Source organism: Trachinotus anak, unplaced genomic scaffold (assembly GCF_046630095.1).
Source record: "Trachinotus anak isolate AG129_WGS33_773 ecotype Australia unplaced genomic scaffold, CSIRO_AGI_Tana_v1 ptg000025l, whole genome shotgun sequence".
Lineage (NCBI taxonomy): Eukaryota > Metazoa > Chordata > Actinopteri > Carangiformes > Carangidae > Trachinotus > Trachinotus anak.
The window spans coordinates 492,501-516,051 of NW_027273876.1; the positions used below are offsets into that span (position 1 = coordinate 492,501).

The 23,551-nt window shown below is 46.3% G+C and overlaps 2 protein-coding genes across 7 annotated transcripts in view; one reads left to right on the plus strand and one right to left on the minus strand.

Annotated features, from left to right (window-relative positions):
• Positions 1 to 8,958, plus strand: part of LOC139608320 (kinesin-like protein KIF20A) — a 15,242-nt gene extending 6,284 nt beyond the window's left edge. For 4 of the 6 annotated variants that reach the window (XM_071461949.1, XM_071461951.1, XM_071461948.1 and 1 more), the window contains 18 exons: positions 317 to 420; positions 948 to 1,068; positions 1,158 to 1,275; positions 1,357 to 1,418; positions 1,690 to 1,809; positions 2,020 to 2,179; positions 2,259 to 2,567; positions 2,804 to 2,928; positions 3,268 to 3,441; positions 3,838 to 3,995; positions 4,162 to 4,328; positions 4,945 to 5,019; positions 5,112 to 5,365; positions 5,686 to 5,778; positions 6,302 to 6,364; positions 6,445 to 6,517; positions 7,200 to 7,330; positions 8,657 to 8,958. In XM_071461949.1, the coding sequence (XP_071318050.1) occupies positions 317 to 420; positions 948 to 1,068; positions 1,158 to 1,275; positions 1,357 to 1,418; positions 1,690 to 1,809; positions 2,020 to 2,179; positions 2,259 to 2,567; positions 2,804 to 2,928; positions 3,268 to 3,441; positions 3,838 to 3,995; positions 4,162 to 4,328; positions 4,945 to 5,019; positions 5,112 to 5,365; positions 5,686 to 5,778; positions 6,302 to 6,364; positions 6,445 to 6,517; positions 7,200 to 7,330; positions 8,657 to 8,740 (2,391 nt within the window). In that variant the 3' untranslated portion in view covers positions 8,741 to 8,958. The remainder of the gene's footprint in view (positions 1 to 316; positions 421 to 947; positions 1,069 to 1,157; positions 1,276 to 1,356; positions 1,419 to 1,689; positions 1,810 to 2,019; positions 2,180 to 2,258; positions 2,568 to 2,803; positions 2,929 to 3,267; positions 3,442 to 3,837; positions 3,996 to 4,161; positions 4,329 to 4,944; positions 5,020 to 5,111; positions 5,366 to 5,685; positions 5,779 to 6,301; positions 6,365 to 6,444; positions 6,518 to 7,199; positions 7,331 to 8,656) is intronic. The other 2 variants (XM_071461953.1, XM_071461952.1) reach the window with 2 other exon arrangements.
• A 558-nt stretch (positions 8,959 to 9,516) lies between these two features.
• On the minus strand, positions 9,517 to 21,945 carry LOC139608323 (monocarboxylate transporter 12-B-like). Its single transcript, XM_071461957.1, has 7 exons — positions 20,889 to 21,945; positions 16,998 to 17,101; positions 16,395 to 16,538; positions 15,802 to 16,080; positions 15,146 to 15,518; positions 13,268 to 13,527; positions 9,517 to 11,401 (listed from the first exon to the last, which is right to left on the minus strand). Exons 1-7 carry the CDS (start codon positions 20,999 to 21,001, stop codon positions 11,163 to 11,165), a joined length of 1,512 nt encoding a protein of 503 aa, XP_071318058.1. The 5' UTR covers positions 21,002 to 21,945; the 3' UTR covers positions 9,517 to 11,162.
• Positions 21,946 to 23,551: the final 1,606 nt, after the last annotated feature.

The window sequence follows — 23,551 nt, forward strand, 5'->3', positions numbered from 1 at the left end:
GATCATTGTTTGTCTGTCAGTTATTGATTGATATGAATCCAGTCGTGTCCTTCAGCTCTGTACAATGAGTGGTTTATGTAGATTACTTGTCCAGATGTGTGGCAGATGTTTTAATGAATTGAGTTACTGGTTGAGAGGGAGACTTTGGGAATATTGTATATGAGATGTTCATCAGAACATCTTCTCCAGTCAGATAAAGAGCCTGAAATGTAAAGTTTGTGTGTGTGTGTGTGTGTGTGTGTGTGTGTGTGTGTGTGTGTGTGTGTGTGTGTGTGTGTGTGTGTGTGTGTGTGTGTGTGTGTGTGTGCGCGCACAGTCGGACAGAGAGGCAGCGCTGCGTCTGGTTCTGGAGGCTCAGATCAGAGAAGAAGTCAGCTCTGAGTTCATGGAGCTTTTTAACAAGATGGAGAAGGACTACAGGTAACAGGATCATGTGACCAAAACATCTGCTCAACAAGTCATTGTAATTATTTGATTAATGATCGAGTCCATGAAGTTAAATCATGACAGAGATGCTGCTTTAGTTCCTGATTTTTTTTCTCCCAGCTTATAATGAGATAAAAATTAATTAACAAACAGTCTTAATTATTTTTTTTGTATAATTAAATGATGTGTTGATTGATCGATTAGTTGACTCACAGAAAAATGTTTGACAGTCATTTTGATTATTGATTAATCATCAAATTTCTCAAAAAATGTCACATTTGCTGATTCCAGCTTCTCTGAAAAACTGAAGTTTGAAGTCGTTCAGCTCTTTGAAACTGTGACGTCTGACATTTCACAGACAAAACAATAATCAGTCATTGGAAAATATTTGTAAGCTTAATCGATAATGAAAACAACTGATAGTTGTTCAACTGTTGTCTGGTGATGTGTCTTATTTTGGTCTGTATTCACCACGGTATCATACAACAGTCAGATGATCAGGAGCTCTGTGTGTCTGTCAGTGATCGTCTGGAGAAGGAGAGGGAGATCCTGGAGGAGCGAGCTGAGAAAAGAGTCGAGATCCTGAAGAACCTCGTCAGCAGGACGGTCGACCTGTCTGCTGTCAACGCCGACAACAACAAGGTGACTAAACACACTTGGTGACAGACAAGGCTCACCTGGACAGGTGACCTGTCAGTCACTGAACTAATTAACTAACTGATGGTTGTCAGGAGGAGCAGGCGGCTCTGTTGGAGGGAATCATCGGATCAATGACTGAAGACCTGGAGAAGATCAGAGAGGACGCTCAGAGTGTTCACCACTGTCTGACAGAGCACACACACACTGCAGGTACACACACGTACACACACACAAACACTGCAGGTACACACACACACTTTGACTCTTACCTGCGTTGCTCTGTGCCTGCAGAGCTGGAGGTGCTGCAATTGGAGAAGCAGCAGTCACATGACCAACTGCAGGAAGCCAAGGAGGTACTGTAGAGTGACTGTCTTCTTCTGTGGTGTCTGTCTCTCTCTGTGGTGTCTGTCTTCTGTGGTGTCTGTCTTCTGCTTGTTTTGGTGCGTTTGGTGTCTGAGTTTAAACACTGTACAGGTGGACTGTCTCTACACTCTCTGTACAGGTAAAGACACTGCAGAGCTAGTGTAACAATCTCACACTCTTATGAGCTTGAAGCTGTTGTTACACTCTGCACTCTAATTGGATGGTTGTTGCCTCACCTGACACTGTGTTGTTGTTATTCAGAGTCTGGAGCAGCAGCGACAGAAGTTATCAGAGCTGATGGAGATTTGTCAGCAGAAAGATGAGGTCATCAACAAGCTGCAGGCGGCCATAGATGAGACCGTGGAGAACGCCACCAGAGACGTAAACACACACTTCCTGTTGATTAGGGCTCGGGGCATTAGTCTGTTAATCAATTCATTAAATGACAGAAAATTTATAATGTAAATAAGAGCTAGGTAAAACCCTGTCAAAGTTTATTCTCCTGCTCCACCATTTTTTTTCCTCGGTTCAGACGTTGGTTTGATGATAAATCATCACAGTGTTCATAACTGTTGATGCTCCGTCTCTCAGAGGGCTCTGGTGGAGTCTATCAGGTTGGAGCTGCTGGAGCTTCAACAGACCTGCCGCTGTCTGAGGGGAGCAGGAGGAGAGGAAGAGAAGGAGGAGAGCAGAAAACGCCAGCGTAATGACCTGGATGAGGAGGAGAGAGGAGGACCGCCCAAGAAAAGAGGTGAGAGGAGGAGGAGGAGGAGGAGATTTGAACTCAGACATCTTTAGTCCATTTTTTTTCATGTCTGCCTTTTCCTCAGTGGTTCTTGAGGAGGAGATCTGGAGGCTCCAGGAGGAGAATGACAAGAAAGAGGAGACCATTCTCCAGCTGAGAGAGTGGGAAAAGGAGGTGGAGAAGGAGAGGACCAGGCTGGAGGAGGAGCTGAAGAGGAGGGAGGAGGAGGTGGAGAAGGGGAGGACCAGGCTGGAGGAGGAGCTGAAGAGGAGGGAGGAGGAGGAGATAAAGGAGAGGAAGAGGCTGGTGGAGGAGCTGAAGAGGAGGGAGGAGGAGGTGGAGGAGTTGAAGATGGAGCAGGTTTTGTTGGAGCAGAAGGTGCAGCAGCTGACAGGTGAGAGCTGAACCTTCACACAGTCGGTCTATGTGGCCAAAAGTATGTGGATACCATTACATTACAGTGGAATCAGCATTTAATGGTCTGGGTGTCTGCTTACTTTTGGCCACATGATATTTGTGAAGGAGAAGAAAATATTTAGAATAAGTAAAAGAACTTCAGCTCTATAATGTCACCCGACCCCACCGCCCCCACCCCAACCCACCTCCCTCCCCCTCTCTCACCCCCCCCAGATCTGGACGAGTGCCCAAAATGTGTGTCTGTGTTTTCGTCTCTGGAGTCTGAGCAGAGGGAAACGTCCAGGCTGACGAAGGAGAACAAAGCTCTGGTTAACGGCATCTTCCAGCTGCAGACAGAGGTGCAGCTCTTCTTCTTCTACACCTTCCTCACCACAGCCGACTCATGACTCTATTAAGAGATGATTGAAGCGCTGCAGCTCGGTCCTGTTGACAGTTTGACCAGTGGTCACTCACAACCCTGAGGCCCAGAACGTTGACTTCAACTGGTTTTAGGCCATTTTTAATTTTAGGAGGAGTAAAGCGTGACATCACACACTGACCCTCTGTGATTGGTTGACACCTTGAGTCTGCTATCCTGCTTGTATAAAACACTCAATTCTGCTTTGTGATTGGACGTCTCCAGAGCATCAGATTGATGGGAGAAGTTTCGTCATCACTGTCTCTCTGTTACTGTCCAGGTCACTAGTCTCCAGAGGCAGGTCAAAGAGAAGACTGACAGGTCTGACAGCCTCTCAGAGCAGCTCAACACCACAGAGACCCGCCTCCAGGACCTGCAGAGCCAATCAGAGGAGAAGACCAAAACCATCAACAGCCTGTCAGAAGAGGTGGAGAATCTGAGACAGGAAGTCAAGGTTCTTCTTCTTTGACTTATTAACTGGGCTGATGGTGGTTGATGAGCTGTTTATATTACTAATCAGGTTGATTGATCATTTATTGGTTGTTTGTATGAGGGTGACTGTGAGTCCTGACCATGTTTAACAGTCTCAACTCAAAGTGGAGCCTGTGTTAACGAAGACTGTTTTCATGAGCTGTTTTCTCAATATCACAATCAACCAGAGTAAGCAGGAACTGATCAACAATCAATCTATTGATATTGATCTATGAATATTTTCATGGTAATGAATCAGGCAAATGTCACTGATGACAATGAAGAGCAGAGGCAGTGAAACACTGAGCTGAAGTCAATCACCTGTGTGTAGCAGCAGTGATGACCAGTTCACTGATCCATTGATTATTGATTGTTTCAGGAGGAGGAGGGGCGGAGCAGCAGCAGTGTTTTCCACGCTGCCATGGAGCAGCTGAAGAAGGAGAGCGAAGCAGCACTGCAGAGGTCGGCTCAGAAATCACAACAGATCCAAGACCTGCAGAGAGAGAGCAGTCGGCTGGAGGAGGCTCTGACACACAGGTGTGATCACTCATCAATACTGTCATCAATCAGCCTGGGTGTTTTGATTAATATACAACAAAACCAAAAGTTGATTCACAATTAATATATATTAACACCACTCCTCTCCTTGTCTCCTTGTCTCCTCTTGCTGTCTCCTCTGTCCTTGTCTCCTGTCCTCCTGCAGTGAGAACAGGTGTGTTGAGCTCACAGAGGAGTTGGCCAATCAGAAAGCAGAATTATCCAGCCTGAGGGCAGAGCTTGAGCCAGAGGGCCGAGCTCTGCGAGGGACACTGGAGGAGATGGAGAGATCCAAGGAGGAGAAGAAGAGAGATGAGGAGAGAGAGAGACATGGTGAGGACGAATGGAGCTGTTTTCACTGCAGACGTTTAACCAGTTAACAACCAGTTAACTGTCTGTAAACGATAAGATTACCAGTTAACTAATTTACCATCAGACCAGTTCAAATACTGTCTGGAATCTTGAGTTTCATTAAAGTGGAGGTAAAATATTTCATCACCTCCCTGATTAATCCTGACTGAGGCAGAGCATGTGATCAAACAGCTGTTTATCTCCACATCCAGCTGTTACAGATCAACATGAGGATCCATGTGTTGTGGAGTCTGAGTCCTGAGTCGTTTAGCTCTGTGTTTGGTCTCCACCTCTGGAGGACAGAGACTGTTTACTGATGTTTACAGATGTTTCTCTGAGAAACGGACGTCATAAATAAACGCACACCAAGAGAGGAAACATCAGCTGTGTGGAGCGATGATGAGGAGAGGAGGTTGAACCTTCCTCACATCATGCTCTCCACATGATCTTTTACTGAGCTGTGGTCGTTTAATGGCAGTTCCACCAGTTGTTTTCACAAAGCAGCTGTGGAGGGAAACTGGAGTCCAGGACCCACACCTGTCTCTGATCAGGTCTCAGATCAGGTCTCTGATCTCTGGTCTTTGTGTTCATGTGTCAGAGCTGCAGCGAGTCCTGATGGAGAAGGAGACGGTTGTAGCAGAGACTCACAGACAGATGGAGATTCTGAGACAAGGTGAGAGCCTTTACTGAAGAACCAGCTGGATGGTGGTGATGGTGGTGATGATGATGATGATGATGATTGTCTTGTGTCTGTGTCTCTGTCAGAGCTGGAGCATCTGAAGGAGGCGCTGCAAAGGAGGGAAGAGGAGGAGAAGGAGAACAGAGTGGAGGAGGAGAGGAAGGTGTCAGTGGTGGAGGAGCTAAAGGAGGAGATCCAGAGATTCCAGGAGAGGAGGGGGGGGGCACCAAAGGCGGAGGAGAGGGGGGGGGGCAGAGAGTTTGAGGCTGTGAAGAGAGAGGTGAAGAGAGAGATGGAGAGACTACAGAGGCTGAAGGCGGAGAGAGAGAACAACACTCAGGTGAGTTCACCTGGTCTGGATCTCAGTCTTGGTTCAGGGTCAGCAGATCCTCAGAAGCCTCAGAGGTTCAGGTCACTGATAGAAAACAGAAAGTGACAGAAGAGAAATGTTGATGATGAACTGATAATCAGAAGATGAAGGAACTGATTTATTGATTAATGATCAATTATCTGTTATTGAAACTGTCCTGATTTACAGGTGACCACTGTGATCTCAGTGCTGAGTCTCTCTCTCTCTCTCTCTCTCTCTCTCTGTCTCTCTCTCTCTCTCTCTCTCTCTCTCTGTCTCTCTCTCTCTGTCTGTGTGTGTGTCCTGAGCAGGATGTTCATGTCTCGCCTCTGAGGTCCAAAATGGCCGACAGGAAGAAAACCCCCAAAGCGACTGCGAGGAAGAGGAAGAGCTGCGAGGTGGAGGTGTGTGTGGCTTGTTTCTTTGACCTTCAGTTTGGACGGAGGCTGGTGGCAGCTCTCAGTCTGACATCATTGGTCTCTGCCTGATGATGTCACTGGTCCTCGCCGCTCCTCTGGCGTCAGAAAGACACATGAGATTTAACAGCAACAACACAAATGAACACAGTGCTCACAACAAGTGAAGGTTTGTACCTGCTGACATCATCAGGCGGCGCTGTGTCCCAGGGTTTGAGCAGTGACTCCAGGTGTTGTCTTTTACCTGTAGGTGAGCACTGACCTCACTCATTTCATTCATCACATTGATAAATACTAATGTTGCCTGACTCCACATCATATGACCCAGCAGTGCCATAAATGGCCATGTGACATCATGCAACAGAGTTAGTCATGTGACTGACACTGAGGAAGGCGACCATGACAGTGAAACTGAGAAAACTGCCACCAGACCTCCGTCCTGAGTATTAGTGGAAGTGTAGTGGTTACTGTTGTTTCTATGACAATCAACCCGTGTGTGTGTGTGTGTCAGGACCTGGTGTTCAGTGAGAATAAGAGGAACAGAGTGAGAGGAAACACTCGGACCAACAAACAGGTGAGAGAACAGATACATGAAGGTGAACACACACATGCTGTGAACAGGAGTTAAACTCTGTCTCTTCTTCTGTGGTGAAGGAGAAGAGGGACGGGACGCTGCAGAAGATCGGAGAACTGATCCACAGTTCTCCCTCCATCCTGGGCAGCAAAGGTCAGTGAGAACACCTGAACCTGTTTGTGGACAGGTGACATCGTCTGACATGAACCTTTAACAGCAGTGACAGTGGAGGCATCAGATCAGGAGGGGGAGGGGCTCACTTTCGGCCCCGTGCAGGTGGCCCCTCTCCAGCCCCGTGTTGGTTTGCAGCTCAGAGTGAAGTAATGGAGATTAATAAAAGTAAACTGGATGTGATGGAGCAGAGGATTGTGGGAAGAAAAGTCATCTAACTGTTTTTTAACTGGACTAAAATTCAGTGCACGTTTGTTTACGGTGGCCCAGAAAGGTCAACACTATGAAAAAGCCAGAACAGAGATGAGCAGCGGTCTGTCTGTGCTACTGGTCCGGGTTTCTAGTTATTGCTGGTGGACTGACTGGGCAAGTTTTTAAACAAGTTTGAGAAGTGAAATGTTGTTGCTAGGTAACCTATGTTACCTATGTTCATGTTGTGATTGACACATATATTGTTCAGTGTCTTCATATTTTCATATTTATGTCTGCCAGCAATAACAGTCCCCCGGAAACCTAGACCATGAGTGTATATGATGAGAACAGGTTTTCAGACGTGAAGCTGTTTGCAAACATCAGGTTCTCAGTACTGATCAAACAGCAGAGGGTGCTGCTGCTCAGGACCAGGTTCAGTCCTGGTTTTAATCCTCCTGTCCCCCCTCTGTAGCTAAAACCATCATCGGTCTGGTCAGTGGACACTCGGTGGAGAAGGAGACGGTTACCGTGGCAACCAAACGAGGACGGAAGAAGCTTTTCAGGACGGACGCTTCCTCTCCACTGCTGGACTCTCCACACATGGTGAGACAGGTGGCCATTTTGAATCACACACAGAGCTCAGAGCACCTGGTGAAGGTGAACGTGGGTCAGAAGGTGAGCAGGGTAAATACTCTGAGCCAATCACAGTGAAGCATGTTGACCAGAACACACACCCCTCAGACCTACAGGTGTGTGTGTGTGTGTGTACTTGTACTTGCTACATAGTAAGGACCAAAAAAAGTATTTTACTAACAGAGTGAGGACATTTTGGGAAAGTGAGGACATTTTGGCCGGTCCTCACTTTTTGAGACACCTTCAAATCACATGTTGAGGGTTAAGACTTGGTTTTAGAGTTATGGTTAGAATTAGGTTTAGGTTAAGGTCAGGGTCAGGGTCAGGGTCAGGGTTAGGGTTAGGCACTCAGTTGTGATGGTTAAGGTTAGGGTAAGGGGCTAGGGAATGCATTATGTCAATGAGTGTCCTCACAAAGACAGAAGTACAAGTATATGTGTGTGTGTCTGTGTGTGTGTTTGTAATGATGAAGCAGCAGGTTCAGTTTGACATCTGGTCATGTGACATCTGTGGTTCTTTTCAAAATAAGAGCCCCCGATGCAGTGGATTCCTCAGCTTCGCTGTAACAGACCAGTGTGTGTGCAGAGGTGCGTGTGGTTATCGTGTGGTTGATGTGTGTGAAGGTGAATGCAGTGAGCAGTGTGTCATCTGACGCTTCACTGCTGCACAGAGGACGGAGGCGGGAACAGACTGATGAACAGAGCTTCCTGTTTAACTGGAGGAAAGGTTAATTTTTGACGTGAACTTGTCTGGAGTTTGATCTTCATCCAGTTTAAAGCAGCTGAAACTAAACCGCCTCACATCAGCCGGAGTCTGAGCTTCATGGAGGGAGCTGGACCGGTTTGACCTTTGACCTCTCACCTGAAAGGCTCCTTCAGGTCCAGCTGGTTGGTGGCGTCCCAGGTGTTTAACTTCCTGTGCGGTCATTGAGTCATGCAGTCATTAGTGTCCCCTGAGGTGTGGACAGGTGTTCAGTGATCTCAGGACTACAGTGTAAGTGAGGTCATAGACCACCAGTCCTCTCTGGTCAACATGTGGACACCTCTGGGTGAAGGGGGGCTGATCTGAGCCTGGGACTCCACCAGCCAGCTGGACCTGAAGAAGCCTCAGATGATAGGTCAAAGGTCAAACAGGTCCAGGTCCACATGTCCTTGTTTCTGTCTCCCCAACCCCCCCTCAGAGGGTCAGTGAGGAAACAGGTTGTGTGTGTTGATGAGGAGCAGCAGGTCACAGCCTGACTCACTGATGTCAAACTGGTGTAAGGTTGTGTTTACTCAGCTGTTTGTGTGTGTGCAGACGTCTGGAGGAGCAGAGGAGGAGAAGGAGAGCGACCACGTCATCATCAAGAGACAGCTGCGCTCCAAAACCTGCAGGAAGTGACATCATCATCCTGTGACAACACGATGCTGTAAGAGACGTGTTTAACACCCTCGGGAGAGTCAAACCTCAGACTTCTGTCTTCAGTCTGAAGAGGTTTGTTTTTAAGTGACTGTACAGTTTGTGTCTGATGATGTTTAGTTTGTGATTTCAGGACCTTCTGTTGTGGGGTCAATAAAACACTGAAAACATTTTTTCACTTTATAAAAAAATAAAAACCATTCCCCGCCTCCCGCTCTACTTCTCTTCACTTCTACGGTGGCTGAGAAGGGCCAAACACTGAAACACCACAAACTGCACAAAAATTAAAAAAGAACTGAGAACAGTGGAGGATCAGTTTCCTTCTTGTTTGACGGGAGAGAATCATCATGTCTCTTCACTCATTTTCCTTTTAGTTCTTCCAGATATCTGCTTTAATACTCCAGTTGTTACCATGGAAACAAGTATGAGATGTTGTCTGGCTGGTGACATACGAGTACCACATACAACATAAAGGTCCCTCGTCACTGTCTGATCACAGTGAGAGGCTTTGATATGAGATAAAAACAATGAAAGGAGTTTTTCAACATGTTTAATCTTTATAAAGATTGTTTTGTTGTTTTAGTATTTATGTATCTATATAATATTTTATAAATACATTGTTTCAGCAAAATTGTTTTGTTTTGATAATGATTTGTCGGCCCAGTTGCAAAGTGTGTGGTCCTCTCCACAGGTTGGGAACCACTGAATCTAGAATAAGAGCAGAGTTCTATTTGAAGAAGTGGAGAAACAAACAGGAGCCCGACAGAATGATCCTTTAATTAATCAACAGTAACAATGAAAACAATCAACTTCATGTTTCTGTGAAATGATGCAGTTCTGTAACAATTCAGAGAAAACACATTTTCTTCTCTGGAAATGTTCTAATATTAAATATAAAGATATATTTATAAATATAAAGAACAGCAGCTTCTGTCACTCAGATGACAAACAGGTGAATTCTTCTTCTCTCACTGAATCACTGCGCTTGATATTTCTCTTCAAACATGTTTATTCACCTGTCGTCATGGTGACTGTTTATGACACGGTTTCACTCACTGGTGATGGCTGAACAGAGGATTTCCCTCCATCTGCTGAGTTTCAGTTCTGAAGTTTTAATGAAAGTTCATCTGTTAATTGATACCTGAGTTAAAAACCTGAGGACGTCTTTGTTCTTCTGACCTGGAAACAAAAATCACCTCCACACTCACACTTTGGTAACGAGAGTTTAACTTCCTGCAGCAGCAAAAATCAAGTTCTGGTCGACTTGTTAATTAAACTGCCTGAGAGATCAATACCTGTCTGATACCAGCTTCTGTACCAAATACAATTCAAGCACAAAACAACATAAAACATGTGGTTGTCTTTTTTTCCATTTTTGTTTCAGTCAGATCTCTGCCAAATTTCCGGGTGCACCATAAAATACATAAAAATGATCTGCTGAAGATGGAAAAGGCCTAAATAAAAACAAACACTTTGTTATTTTCTTTTAAATGAAAGACATTGAGTATCTGCAGCTCTGCACTGCCCTCTGCTGGACCACACACACACACACACACACACACACACACACACACACACTTGTATTTCTGTCTTTGTGAGGACACTCATTGACATAATGCATTCCCTAGCCCCTTACCCTAACCTAACCATCACAACTGAGTGCCTAACCCTGACCCTAACCTTAACCTAAACCTAATTCTAACCATAACTCTAAAACCAAGTCTTAACCCTCAACATGTGATTTGAAGGTGTCTCAAAAAGTGAGGACCGGCCAAAATGTCCTCACTTTCCCAAAATGTCCTCACTCTGTTAGTAAAATACTTTTTTTGGTCCTTACTATGTAGCAAGTACAAGTACACACACACACAGACACAGACAGGTGATTCTGCTCTTCACCCTAATGTCAATACAAAATAGTACTGTATCATACTAATATAATAATGCACTGTAATTAATTTGCAAAAATATAAACAACTACCAAGGTTGCAGTCCACCGCTAGAAAACTGAATCCATGACACTTCCTGTCATGGACTCAATCAAAGCATTATGGGAGCTGTAGTTCCAAAATTTTGAGAATGAATAAATAGAAGTATTGTTGTGAGAAGTGTTAGTTAAATAGAGTCACTGATCTCATTATGATGATATAGACACTAAAAAGTTTTAGCTTAAAACAATCAAATGACGACAGGAGCCACTTTATCCAGACAGGAAGTCTGTGGCAGGCTTCTCTCCTGTTGCTACAAAATAAAACCCTGAAGTTTTGTCACAGTGTTTCGATTCTTGCATCGAAAACCTTCGACTGGCTTCAATTTGATTGACACCTGGCTCGGCCAATCACAGTCCTCATCGCTGACTATAGTCGGCTTTGGTGTCCATGAATCTAGTTGGTCGTTTCATCTGAGGCTACGAGGTGACGGCCTGACTGACCACCTCCTTGTTGAAGACAATGAAGCAGTCTGATTGGTTGGATGGGCTGAGGGGGACGGCCTCACGTTTGGTTTCCATGGCGACAGTGGTGAGATGACGACAGCAGAACTGACGAATCCCGACAACAGTGGAGAGGATGAGCGCGCTCGCCAGCAGGGCGGTGCCGCTGAGGAAGAAGGTGGCCGTGTAACTTCCTGTGACGTCAACCAGCCAACCTGCAGACCAGAGAAGAAGAGATCGGTGTGGCGTCATATTTTTATTAGGTAAAAAGCCTTTGTGTGTTAAATTATTGTTAAAAAAAACCCTGGTTGTGTAAAGTGCAGGTGATGTTAGCCGCTGGAGAAGCTAACGTTTGAATTAACTTTATTAAACCACATGATACCAACTGTACAGCCTCTTGGATGAGAAGTGAAACGTTTTCCTAGACAAATAACCAAGTCCAGTTGCTTTCGATTTAAAATTCCTTTGTGAGTTAATTATAAACTTGTTCTCCGGCACGGAGACGTTTTAGATTCAACAACAGGTGATCATTAATCTACAGAAAATATTCTTGTGTGTTTTTAAACAGTCCCGCAGCAGGAGAATCACTGTATGTACATATTCAGCCACAAGGAACCACACATTTTATATGAATAAAGTGGATAAAAACCTCTGTTTACACTGAGGCTCATGTCAGCGCGCTCCTCGTTTTGTGTTGACATCATGGTTTTATCCTCCGGACAAACATGAACCAGTCTGACGGCGGTGGGTCTAAAGTAGAGACTGACTGACAGGTGCGGTGGATTTTCTTCACGACTCTGAGTCTGAGCTTGGACACGGACTTGGACATAGACCTGACGATGGTTTCTGACCTTTCAGGTTCTCGTGAGGATTCACTGGTCTCTGTGACTCTGGTCTGATGAGCTCCACAGCCGTCCTCTGTCTGGATCATAGCTTACAGATCACGGGGCTGTTTTTAGGATCTTTTACCACAGTGCACTTTACCTTTATTTATTTCCTTTTTTGTCAATTTGTGATTGTTATTTGTATCAGCTGTGGTAATAAACATGCACTGGGCCTGTCTCTTGATGTGTGCTGAAAATGTAAGTGGATGTTGGGCGACAGCATCGATGAAGATCCCTGATCCCTGATGTGACTCCAGTTCTGTGGGTCTGTGTGTAGTTCACTGTCGCTCTTTCCTCACAGTAAATCCAAGAACATAATCACAGTCACTGTTGGGATGTGAAGCAGGAGACGAGCTGATGTTGGACACAGAGGAGAACCGGACTCAGAACCAGGACTCTTGTTGTCACATGTGAATGTGTCATCTGTCTTCAGTGATAAACCTCTGATCACTGTTTGATGCTGAGTTAAAGGAGAAACCAGCTCCTGTTAGATAACCACTGTGCTTTCAGATACCAGCTGCGCCCTTTGCTCTCGTGTCGGACATCCTGTTAACGTGTCGCTGACACTGATTGACCGAAGAGCTGACCGAGCTGGGAGGCTGTTATCTGCTGCTGAGACCTCACATTCTCACACAGCTCATCTACTTTTCAAAATAAAATCTGTTTATCTGAAGCTTCATCAGATAAAGTCGGTTTCTCCAGAGTTACAGGAGAAACTCACTTATGTTCATGACAGAAACAAAATCAGGCTCCAACTAAAGGTTAATGTCATAAAGGAGCAATCTGATAAATATTCTGCTAATTATGAAGAACAGTAGAAGAAGAAGTGACAGTTAAACTTTCAGCATTTAAGACTTTTATTTCTCTGTTAGGGTAAAGGCTTTAAAAGGCTTCAGATCTTCTGTGAGTCAAAGTGAACATTTGTCTCAAATTTGAAGACGTTCCCTCACAGTGTTACTGAGATCTCTCCTCCACCAGAACAAGACGAGAACATGACGTTGGCGACTGTCGCCGTTGCAGAGACGTAAAAACATGTTGATGCATCAGATCTTTAAGTGTTCACACAAACTCAGACGCCACCAGGTTAGAGAGGGAAACGCTGTTGGGACGGTTGAACCTTCGGTCAACGATCTGCTGATTTAAAGGTCAATTTTGACAGATGCTGAAAAGCTGTGTGGGTGTGGTTGTTTCACTCACCTCCAATGGGCGGGCTGATGAGGTAGGGGATGGCGTGAAGGAAGTAGACCACGCCCAGCGCGGAGGACAGGTATGGAGCTCCCACCACGTCTGACGTCACCACAGGGATCAGAGCGACGTAGGCGCCGTCAAAGTATCCGTAGAGGACGGCGAAGGGCACGAGGAGCGGGAAGGAACAAAGCAACGGCGTGAAGAGGCAGCAGATTCCCTCCATCCCCACTGAGAAGATGTAACACGCCAGACGGTACGGCTTCAAACACCTGAGCAGAGAAACACACGAACGACAGGAGGAACCTGAACAACCGAGAACCACAGGGAGGAGGCGGCCAACAGAGTCCGCCATCTTTACACGTCGTCTTCCCGGTTCTTCAAACAGCACCTGATACCTCCACCACTGTATACCTCGACCTGTGTATTCCTCCACCTGTGTATACTTCCACCACTGTATTCCTCCACATGTGTTTACCTCCACCACTGTATACCTCCACCTGTGTATTCCTCCACCTTGAGTCCTGCTTCAGATCTAGTGTATGGTGTTGTGGATGTTGTCAGGTTTCACTGACGGAGTTTGATCTCAGTCCTGTGTTTCCTGCTGTTTCAGGTGTTGTCTGACGTGGCTCCGTCAGCAGGTCATGTAACTGATGACACCTCCGCTCGGGGTCACTGTGTTTTGTTGGACTGTGTGTCTGCACAATGTGTGTGAATGTTTTAACAGATTACAGATCAGCCCGAGCTGAAGTGATGCCTAACCTGCCACCACCCATGTTTCATCTAATACTCAGCTCACCTCACAGAGGACCATGAGCTCAGTCATGATGTTCGACAAGTTTTTTGCCTTTTATTAAATCAGGACCATAGACTGTATATAAAAATGGACGTCGACGCCGGCTCCGGAAAATGAAGCCAATGCGGAAGTCCCTTAAACCTGCATTCTATCCAATGACCATCAGGGGGCGACTCCACTGGTTTCAAAAAGAAGTGCGATTGTATGGAAGTCTATGAGAAAATGACCCTACTTCTCACCTGGTTTATGACCCCAGTAAACGTTTTCATAACGAGTTTATGGTCTCAATCGCTAGTTTCAAGTCTTCTTCAATACAACATGATGTTCATTTTTTAAATTATGGTCCCATTTAATTTAAAATAGACGATAAAGTAGGGTGTGCATTGGGGCGTGGCTAACGTATGATTGACACATTTTGGCTTGTCAATCAAGAGCAGTCCCTTTGAACTATTAACTATTAAAAGTACTTTAACACTTCGTAATAAAGTTTACCTCGACTTATGGAAAATGACTTCAGATTCAGCAGCGCTGCGTAGCCGAAAGATTGATGCCGTTGTCGGGTAGAAGGTGTAGGTGGGCGGGCATAGTGACCTCGGCTCTTAGGTCAGCTCCACCCCTCGCTCCTCCTCAGCTCCACCCTCTTCTCCAAATATGGTTTCTTCTGGTTTCAAAAAATTAAGATGGCGACGGCCAAATTGCAAACTCGAGGCTTCAAAACGGCAGCTCGCAAACCAATGGGTGACGTCACGGTGGGTTGCCACCTGATCAGGACACTGAGGCCTTTTTAACTGCGGCTACATCAGGATATCTGAGCAGGAATTACTGCAGCTGCTGGCACCAGACCTTCCTTCAAATTATGTCTAATAGAATATTTACACAAAAACAAAGGGAGGGAGAGGGAAGGCTAGTTTACATATATATATATATATAGAGAGAGAGCGAGAGAGAGAGCCACCTGCAGCTAGCCTCAGAGGATACACATTTATGATTTTAGACCTTCACCATAACTATGATCCCAGTGACAGGAAACACAACTGTGAAGGTCAAACTCAGAACAGCATTCAGCTCAGACTTCCTCCCTGACTCAATCGTACCTGCGGTCCGTCAGCCAGCCGAAGGTGATGTTCCCCACAATGTCGATGATGCCCAGGATGGACATGAGGAAGGCGGCGTGCTGGTGGCTGACGCCGGCGCTCAGAGCATAGGGCACCAGGTAGACGAAGGGGAGGCTGCAGCCGCTGGCCAGGAACAGGAAGGACACGGCCAGGCCCAGGAAGTCCGGCAGCAGCAGGAAACGGTACTCCTTACTGGACAGGAAACAGGAACTGAAGCACCGCCCCCTCTTTACCTGAGGGGCGGGGATTCCTTGTAGCAGGGGCAGCGATGGTAAAGATGAAGGTGAGGATGACGGTGGCACACCTGATGAGAGTTTTACTGCAAGTTCAGCGTCCTGCGACAAGACGTTACCTGCATCAGGAGACAGACAGGTGATGATGATGATGAGGAGGAGGATGAACCACAGCTTTTTATACGAGCAGAGGGAAGAAGAAGCCTCCTTCACAAAACAGGTAACATAAATAGTCCTAACCCACATGTGGTCTGCCAGTGCTTTTAACAACCTCCATGTTTGTGTTTGTGTTCCTGTTCCTCCTAGGCTGGACCTGGTTCTGGTTCTGTAGAGGTACCAGTCCTCACAGAGGCCCATAGGCCTCTTACAAACAGTCAGTACATGCACATCACTGCTCCTCACCCCGTCTCTCCTCCCCCTCCGCCTCCTCCTCCTCCTCTCGCAGCGTGATTGGTCGAAGCAGCGCCCCGCAGACGCAGAGGTTGGCGACAAAGGCGCTCAGGATGAGCAGCGCCCCCCTCCACGAGTACAACTCGATCAACAGCTGCACAGCCGGAGCCAACACAAAGGTCCCGATCCCGCTGCCTGACATGGCGATGCCGTACGCCAATGCCTTCCTCTGCTGGAAATAACAGCCCACCATGGCAATGGCAGGTGTGTAACACAGAGCGAAACCCAGACCTGCAGACAGAGCATGGTTAGACAAGTGAGGACATTCTGAAATGTGAGGACGTTTGGGGACACTTTTGGGAAGTTTTTGGAAAGTAAGGACAAAATATGATGATGATATTTTTAGAAAGTGAAACATTTTGACTAATGAGTACATTTTGACTAGCGAGGACATTTTAACACATGAAACACTGATGTTCTAGTCGTCAACGAAACCCAACGTCAGTTTTCATTTCCAAGAAAAACTTCCAACAGTAGAACAACATTTTTCTGTGAGGACAGTTTGGACAGGTGAGGACAAGTGAGGACAGTTCATGTGAGTGGACCTGTGAGGACTCCAAGGCTAAAGTAGAGCAGCTCCAGGCTGGAGGCGAAGGAGCTGAGGAGGAGGCCACAGGAGGAGAAGAGTCCTCCCATCATCACTGCCACTCGGCAGGACCATCGATTACCCACCAGACTGCCGACAGGAGCTGAGAGCACACACACACACACACACACACACACACACACACACACACACACACCCCTGATGTCAGATTCTTCTTCTGCTGCTGGTTTGGTTACAGAAATACTTCAACTGTTCTACTCCAAATACAACCACACAACTACTTCGACTACTGTTTCTACTACTACTGTAGTACGACCAATACTAGCGTCACCACTTGGCACTCGTAATACTCCGGTCTGTACTAGTCCTGGTCTGGGTGGGGTATCTGTCCCTTGGGTGGGGTATCTGTCCCTGGGGCACTGGTCCTGGTCTGGGTGGGGTATCTGTTCCTTGGGTGGGGTATCTGTCCCTGGGGTACTGGTCTTGGTCTGGGTGGGGTATCTGTCCCTGGGGCACTGGTCTTGGTCTGGGCGGGGTATCTGTTCCTTGGGCGGGGTATCTGTCCCTGGGGCACTGGTCCTGGTCTGGGCGGGGCACTGACCACAGAGCATGGTGGTGCAGTCCACCAGGCTGTGGATCCAGGCTGTGGCAGCGTAGTCGGCTCCAAAATGAGCCTGAAACTCCACGAAGAAGATGGAGATGCACCTGCAGACACACAGAGAGCAGCTGATCAGTTATTGATCAGTGATCAGGAAACCAGAGTCAGATCCCAGCTGAGACACGTTATGTAATGTGGAACAGGGACGTGGACGGAGCGGCTGCTTGTCCTGGACTGCAGAGAGAACAGGCTCCTGTTATGTCACTGGTTAGAGCGGGAGAAGTGAGACCACAGTCCACTGAGGGTCTGTGTTACATCAGGTCTGTGAGAGGTTCACTGTCCTCTGTTTAATTCAGATGTGAATCAGGTGGTGACCAGACGGAGCCTCTCAGTGAAGCTGCGCACAAACATCACTCATCTGTAATCTTCATACTGTCATACTATTATTATTATTGTTGTTGTTGTTGTTGTTGTTGTTGTTGTTGTTGTTGTTGTTGTTGTTGTTGTTGTTGTTGTTGTTATTATTCCGTACATTCCACAGTAAGAATAGAGTGTGTGGGCTGCAGTTCACTGTCTTACAGCACTTTGTTTCCCAGTGCTCCACCTGTAGGTTCCAGTGCCGACAGAAATCCTCAGCAACACACAGGTGTTTGTTCAGGTGTCAGAGTCTCAGGGGGGGAGGGGCGGGGGGGGCGGGGGGGGGGGGGGGTCAGGCAGGTCACTGTGTGTGTCCCTTTACTTCAGGCTCCACTGAGGCTTCAGTCTGTTTGTGTAGAAGAGTCGTCAGAGCTCAGACTCAACCACACAACCACAGACACACAACCACAGAGACACAACCACAGTGACACAACCACAGACACAGAGACACAACCACAGACACAGAGACACAACCACAGACACACAACCACAACCACAGAGACACAACCACAGAGACACAACCACAGACACACAACCACAACCACAGAGACACAACCACAGAGACACAACCACAGACACACAACCACAGTGACACAACCACAGACACACAACCACAACCACAACAACAGACACACAACCACAACCACAGACACACAACCACAACCACAGACACACAACCACAGAGACACAACCACAACCACAGAGACACAACCACAGACACACAACCACAGTGACACAACCACAGGGACACCACAGACACACAACCACAGTCACACAACCACAACCACAGAGACACAACCACAGACACACAACCACAGAGACACAACCACAGACACACAACCACAGACACACAACCACAGAGACACAACCACAGTGACACAACCACAGAGACACAACCACAGAGACACAACCACAGACACACAACCACAGACACACAACCACAGTGACACAACCACAACCACAGACACACAACCACAGAGACACAACCACAGACACACAACCACAGTGACACAACCACAGGGACACAACCACAACCACAGACACACAACCACAGAGACACAACCACAACCACAGACACACAACCACAACCACAGACACACAACCACAGAGACACAACCACAGACACACAACCACAGTGACACAACCACAGGGACACCACAGACACACAACCACAGTCACACAACCACAACCACAGAGACACAACCACAGACACACAACCACAGAGACACAACCACAGACACACAACCACAGACACACAACCACAGAGACACAACCACAGTGACACAACCACAGAGACACAACCACAGAGACACAACCACAGACACACAACCACAGACATACAACCACAGTGACACAACCACAACCACAGACACACAACCACAGAGACACAACCACAGACACACAACCACAGTGACACAACCACAGAGACACAACCACAACCACAGACACACAACCACAACCACAGACACACAACCACAGTGACACAACCACAGAGACACAATCACAGTGACACAACCACAGTGACACAACCACAGACACAACCACAACCACAGACACACAACCACAGAGACACAACCACAGTGACACAACCACAACCACAGACACACAACCACAGACACACAACCACAGAGACACAACCACAGTGACACAACCACAACCACAGACACACAACCACAGACACACAACCACAGTGACACAACCACAGAGACACAACCACAACCACAGACACACAACCACAGACACACAGACACACAACCACAGACACACAACCACAGACACACAACCACAACCACGGAGACACAACCACAGAGACACAACCACAGACACAGAGACACAACCATATGGATGATGTTTTACTGAAGTGAGGGTCAGTAAACATGTTGTTTACTGTCAGCTGATAGACAGTGTATGTGTGTGTGTGTGTGTGTGTGAGTGTGTGTGTGTGTGTGTGTGTGTGTGTGTGAGTGTGAGTGTGTGAGTGTGTGTGAGTGTGAGTGTGTGTGTGTGAATGTGTGTGTGTGTGTGAGTGTGTGTGAGTGAGTGTGTGAGTGTGAGTGAGTGTGTGTGTGAGTGTGTGTGAGTGAGTGTGTGTGAGTGTGAGTGTGTGTGTGAATGTGAGTGTGTGTGTGTGAGTGTGTGTGTGAGTGAGTGTGTGAGTGTGAGTGAGTGAGTGTGAGTGTGTGTGTGAATGTGAGTGTGAGTGAGTGTGTGTGAGTGTGAGTGTGTGTGTGAATGTGAGTGAGTGTGTGAGTGTGTGTGTGTGTGTGTGAGTGTGTGTGTGTGTGTGGTGTTGACAGAAACAGACGCTTGCTCTCGTCTTCACATCAGTAAAACAAGCTGCACAGTTTATTAGTGGACGGTGCCTGGAGATGGAGCAGCAGGTGGAGCTGTGGTAGTTGTAGTTTCGGTTGTTGTTGCTCTGGTTGTGTTGAAGTTTACAGACCCTTCATTACAGAGAAATGTTCTCCTGCAGGTTTTTAATCCTTCAGTTTATGTTTCTGAGGAGGTGGATCTGCAAACCTGTCTGACCTCTTCATACAACACACACTCACAGTAACACACACACACACTCACACACTCAGACACACACTAACACACACACAGACACACACACTTATACTTATACTTCTATCTTTGTGAGGACACTCATTGACATAATGCATTCCCTAGCCCCTTACCCTAACCTTAACCATCACAGCTGAGAGCCTAACCCTGACCCTGACCCTGACCTTGATCAAAAAAATCGCCATCAGATTGATCGATAATGAAATTAATCAATCAACATTAAAATACCATAAATTACCTGTAGATCTGATGACTCAGTGCTAATCAGCAAATGTTAGCATGCAAAAATGCTAAGCTAAGATACAGAACATGGTAAATATTACACCTGCTAAACATCAGCATTAGCATGCTAATGTTAGCATTTATTTTTTGGTGTGTGTTATTGTGTGTGTGTCTGAGTGTGTGTGTGTGTGTGTGTGTGTGTGTGTGCGTGTGTGTGTGTGTACTTGTACTTGCTACACAGTAAGGACCAAAAAAAGTATTTTACTACTGGGAAAGTGAGGACATTTTGGCCGGTCCTCACTTTTTGAGACACCTTCAAATCACATGTTGAGGGTTAAGACTTGGTTTTAGAGTTATGGTTAGAATTAGGTTTAGGTTAAGGTTAGGGTCAGGGTTAGTTGTTGTTTGTTAGTTGTTTGATCAAGAAAATAGTTGTCAGATGTTTCTCTAATCGACAGTTTACAGGTCATGGTTCATCATCAGACCTTTATCAATGACTGATGATTAATTATTTATTGATATTGATTGATGAATGGTTTCAGCTCTAACACAGTGTCCAGTTTATCAGCTGTAACATACGTCTGTTCAAGGTAAAGCTGCTGCTGTACTGAACCGTCTGTGAGGGTCAGAATATTAGGAACACCTGAATGAAAAGCTGTGTGTGTGTGTGTGTGTGTGTGTGTTAGTTACCTGGTCACTGCTCGTGTGCAGACCGTCACCATGAAGCAGCAGCCGACGATCATCCAGCCCCACCCACCGTCCAGAAGAGACACCCTGTTGCTCTGCCCCTTCCCATCCACCATTGCTGTAGCTGCAGACTGAACTGGACTCCCCAAGCTGGTCTGTGGTCCTGGTCCAGGTGCTGGTCCTGAGGGGGTCTGGCTCCTGGACCTTTGTCAGAACTCTCTTGAAAAAAAACAGTAAATTTAAAGTGTGCGGCCGGCTGGAGCTGAGCCGAGAAGAAAAAGACGAGGTGGAGAAAGTTGAGTAGAAAGTAAGGATGAAGAGATGAAGGTGGAGATGAACAGGATTCAGTAAAAGTAAAAGAAACAGAATAAAAACAGACTAAAGCCAGAGAAACTGACTCCAGGTCTGAATCAAACCCGGTAGAGACAGTAGAGAGACAGTCGAGTCTGTATGGCCTCACTCTGTCTCTGTCTCTGACACTTGAGTCAAAAAGTGTCTTCAGTCAATAAGTCACCAGCTGACCCTCAATCATTAACCGACCTCGGGGTGATCTCTGGGGTGATGAGATATTAACCAAGCGCTCCCAGATCCACAGGAGCGTTTGATTTTAAACCCATGAATCCTCTGATGTCTCAGTTGTCTGCTCGACCTCAAACCGGGCGTCAACAACATGTGCAGCCCTGACAGGGAGCGCTTCATTTAGTGCACCTGACACCCCTGTCTCCAGGGAGGGGGGGTCCTGAGGAAAGGAGAGGTGTCAGGTGTCAGAAAACAAGCGCACCCTGACAGACAGGTCTAACTGGACTGTAATTAAGTCGACAGCTCCCAGTATGTTTGTGTTTATTTATGTCCTGAGGTGTTTACTGCCAGAGGGACAACGGGGTCAGAGACACCACACCAGACCAAGACCAGGACCAGGGTTATTACTAAGACCAGGACCAGGGTTATTACTAAGACCAGGACCGGGTTATTACTAAGACCAGGACCAGGGTTATTACTAAGACCAGGACCGGGTTATTACTAAGACCAGGACCAGGGTTATTACTAAGACCAGGACCAGGGTTATTACTAAGACCAGGACCGGGTTATTACTAAGACCAGGACCGGGTTATTACTAAGACCAGGACCGGGGTTATTACTAAGACCAGGACCGGGGTTATTACTAAGACCAGGACCGGGGTTATTACTAAGACCAGGACCAGGGTTATTACTAAGACCAGGACCGGGTTATTACTATTTTTTACTGTATTTATGTTGAGATGTTGTATGAAGTGTGTTTTTCACACAGATGTGCTGGTGGAAGATGAGACAGTAAAATCTGAGACTGTGGCGCCCCCTCTGGGCAGGACCTGAACCGATGGCTTCAGGATCCGTCCACATGTCCCCCAGTAAACACTTGATCTCCACTTACCTGAGACACCTGAACACACCAGCTTGAAGTAATCTAAACACACCTAAAACACAGCTGAGGTACCTGTGCACTCCTGCGCCCACGAAACGTTTAAATTAATCTAAACACACCTGTTAAACCTGAACATGACAAAACACAACTGAAACTCCAGATACCTGTCGACACACCTGAGCTACCTGATCATTTGGTTGTATTTGTACAGTGTATTTGTTTTTATGGCATTTTTATGTTTTTTTTTGCCGCGGCGTCCGTCTGAAACTCCTCACGGCTCCTCTCTCTCTCTCTCTCTCCTCCTTTCTCTCTCTCTCTCTCCTCCTCTCTCTCTCTCTCCTCCTTTCTCTTTCTCTCTCTCTCCTCTTTTCTCTCTCTCTCTCCTCCTTCCTCTCTCTCTCTTCTCCTTTCTCTTTCTCTCTCTCTTCTCTTTTCTCTCTCTCTTCCCCTTTTCTCTCTCTCTTTCTCTCTCTCTCTCGCTCTCTCTCTCTCCTCCTTTCTCTTTCCCTCTCTCCTCTTTTCTCTCTCTCATCTCCTTTCTCTTTCTCTCTCTCTTCTCTTTTCTCTTTCTCTCTCTCTCTTCTCTTTTCTCTCTCTCTTCCCCTTTTCTCTCTCTCTTTCTCTCTCTCTCTCGCTCTCTCTCTCTCCTCCTTTCTCTTTCCCGCTCTCCTCTTTTCTCTCTCTCATCTCCTTTCTCTTTCTCTCTCTCTCTCCTCTTTTCTCTCTCTCTCTCTCCTCCTTTCTCTTTCCCTCTCTCCTCTTTTCTCTCTCTCTCTTCTCTTTCTCTCTCTCTCTCTCTCTCTCTCTCTCTCTCTCTCTTTTTCTCTCTGTTCTAACAGTTTACAAGAGCTTATTCTAAAGCTCCTGTTTAACATTTATAACAATTCATAATCACCGTTACCACATCATAATAATGTAATGTGTCTATTTATGAATAGTATAAAGCAGGTTTTAATGTATTTGTTATCAACTCTAACTCCTCTTGTAGACACACATCAGTGGAAACAGTCAATATAAAACAGCTGGAATAGAACAAAACATTTTGATTTTGACAAATACTGCAAAGTAATTAACACTCATTGTTATATATGATCTTGTGGCTTAGGGTTAGGGTTAGGGTTAGGGTTAGTTGATGGGAAATTGTACTAATAACTTTAGAAGTAATAATTTTATGCAGTTGTATCAAAATGTGCAATTGAGACAGGAAACAAGATTTAACATGATAACATCATGTTAATACTTTGATCTATCTATCTGTATATAA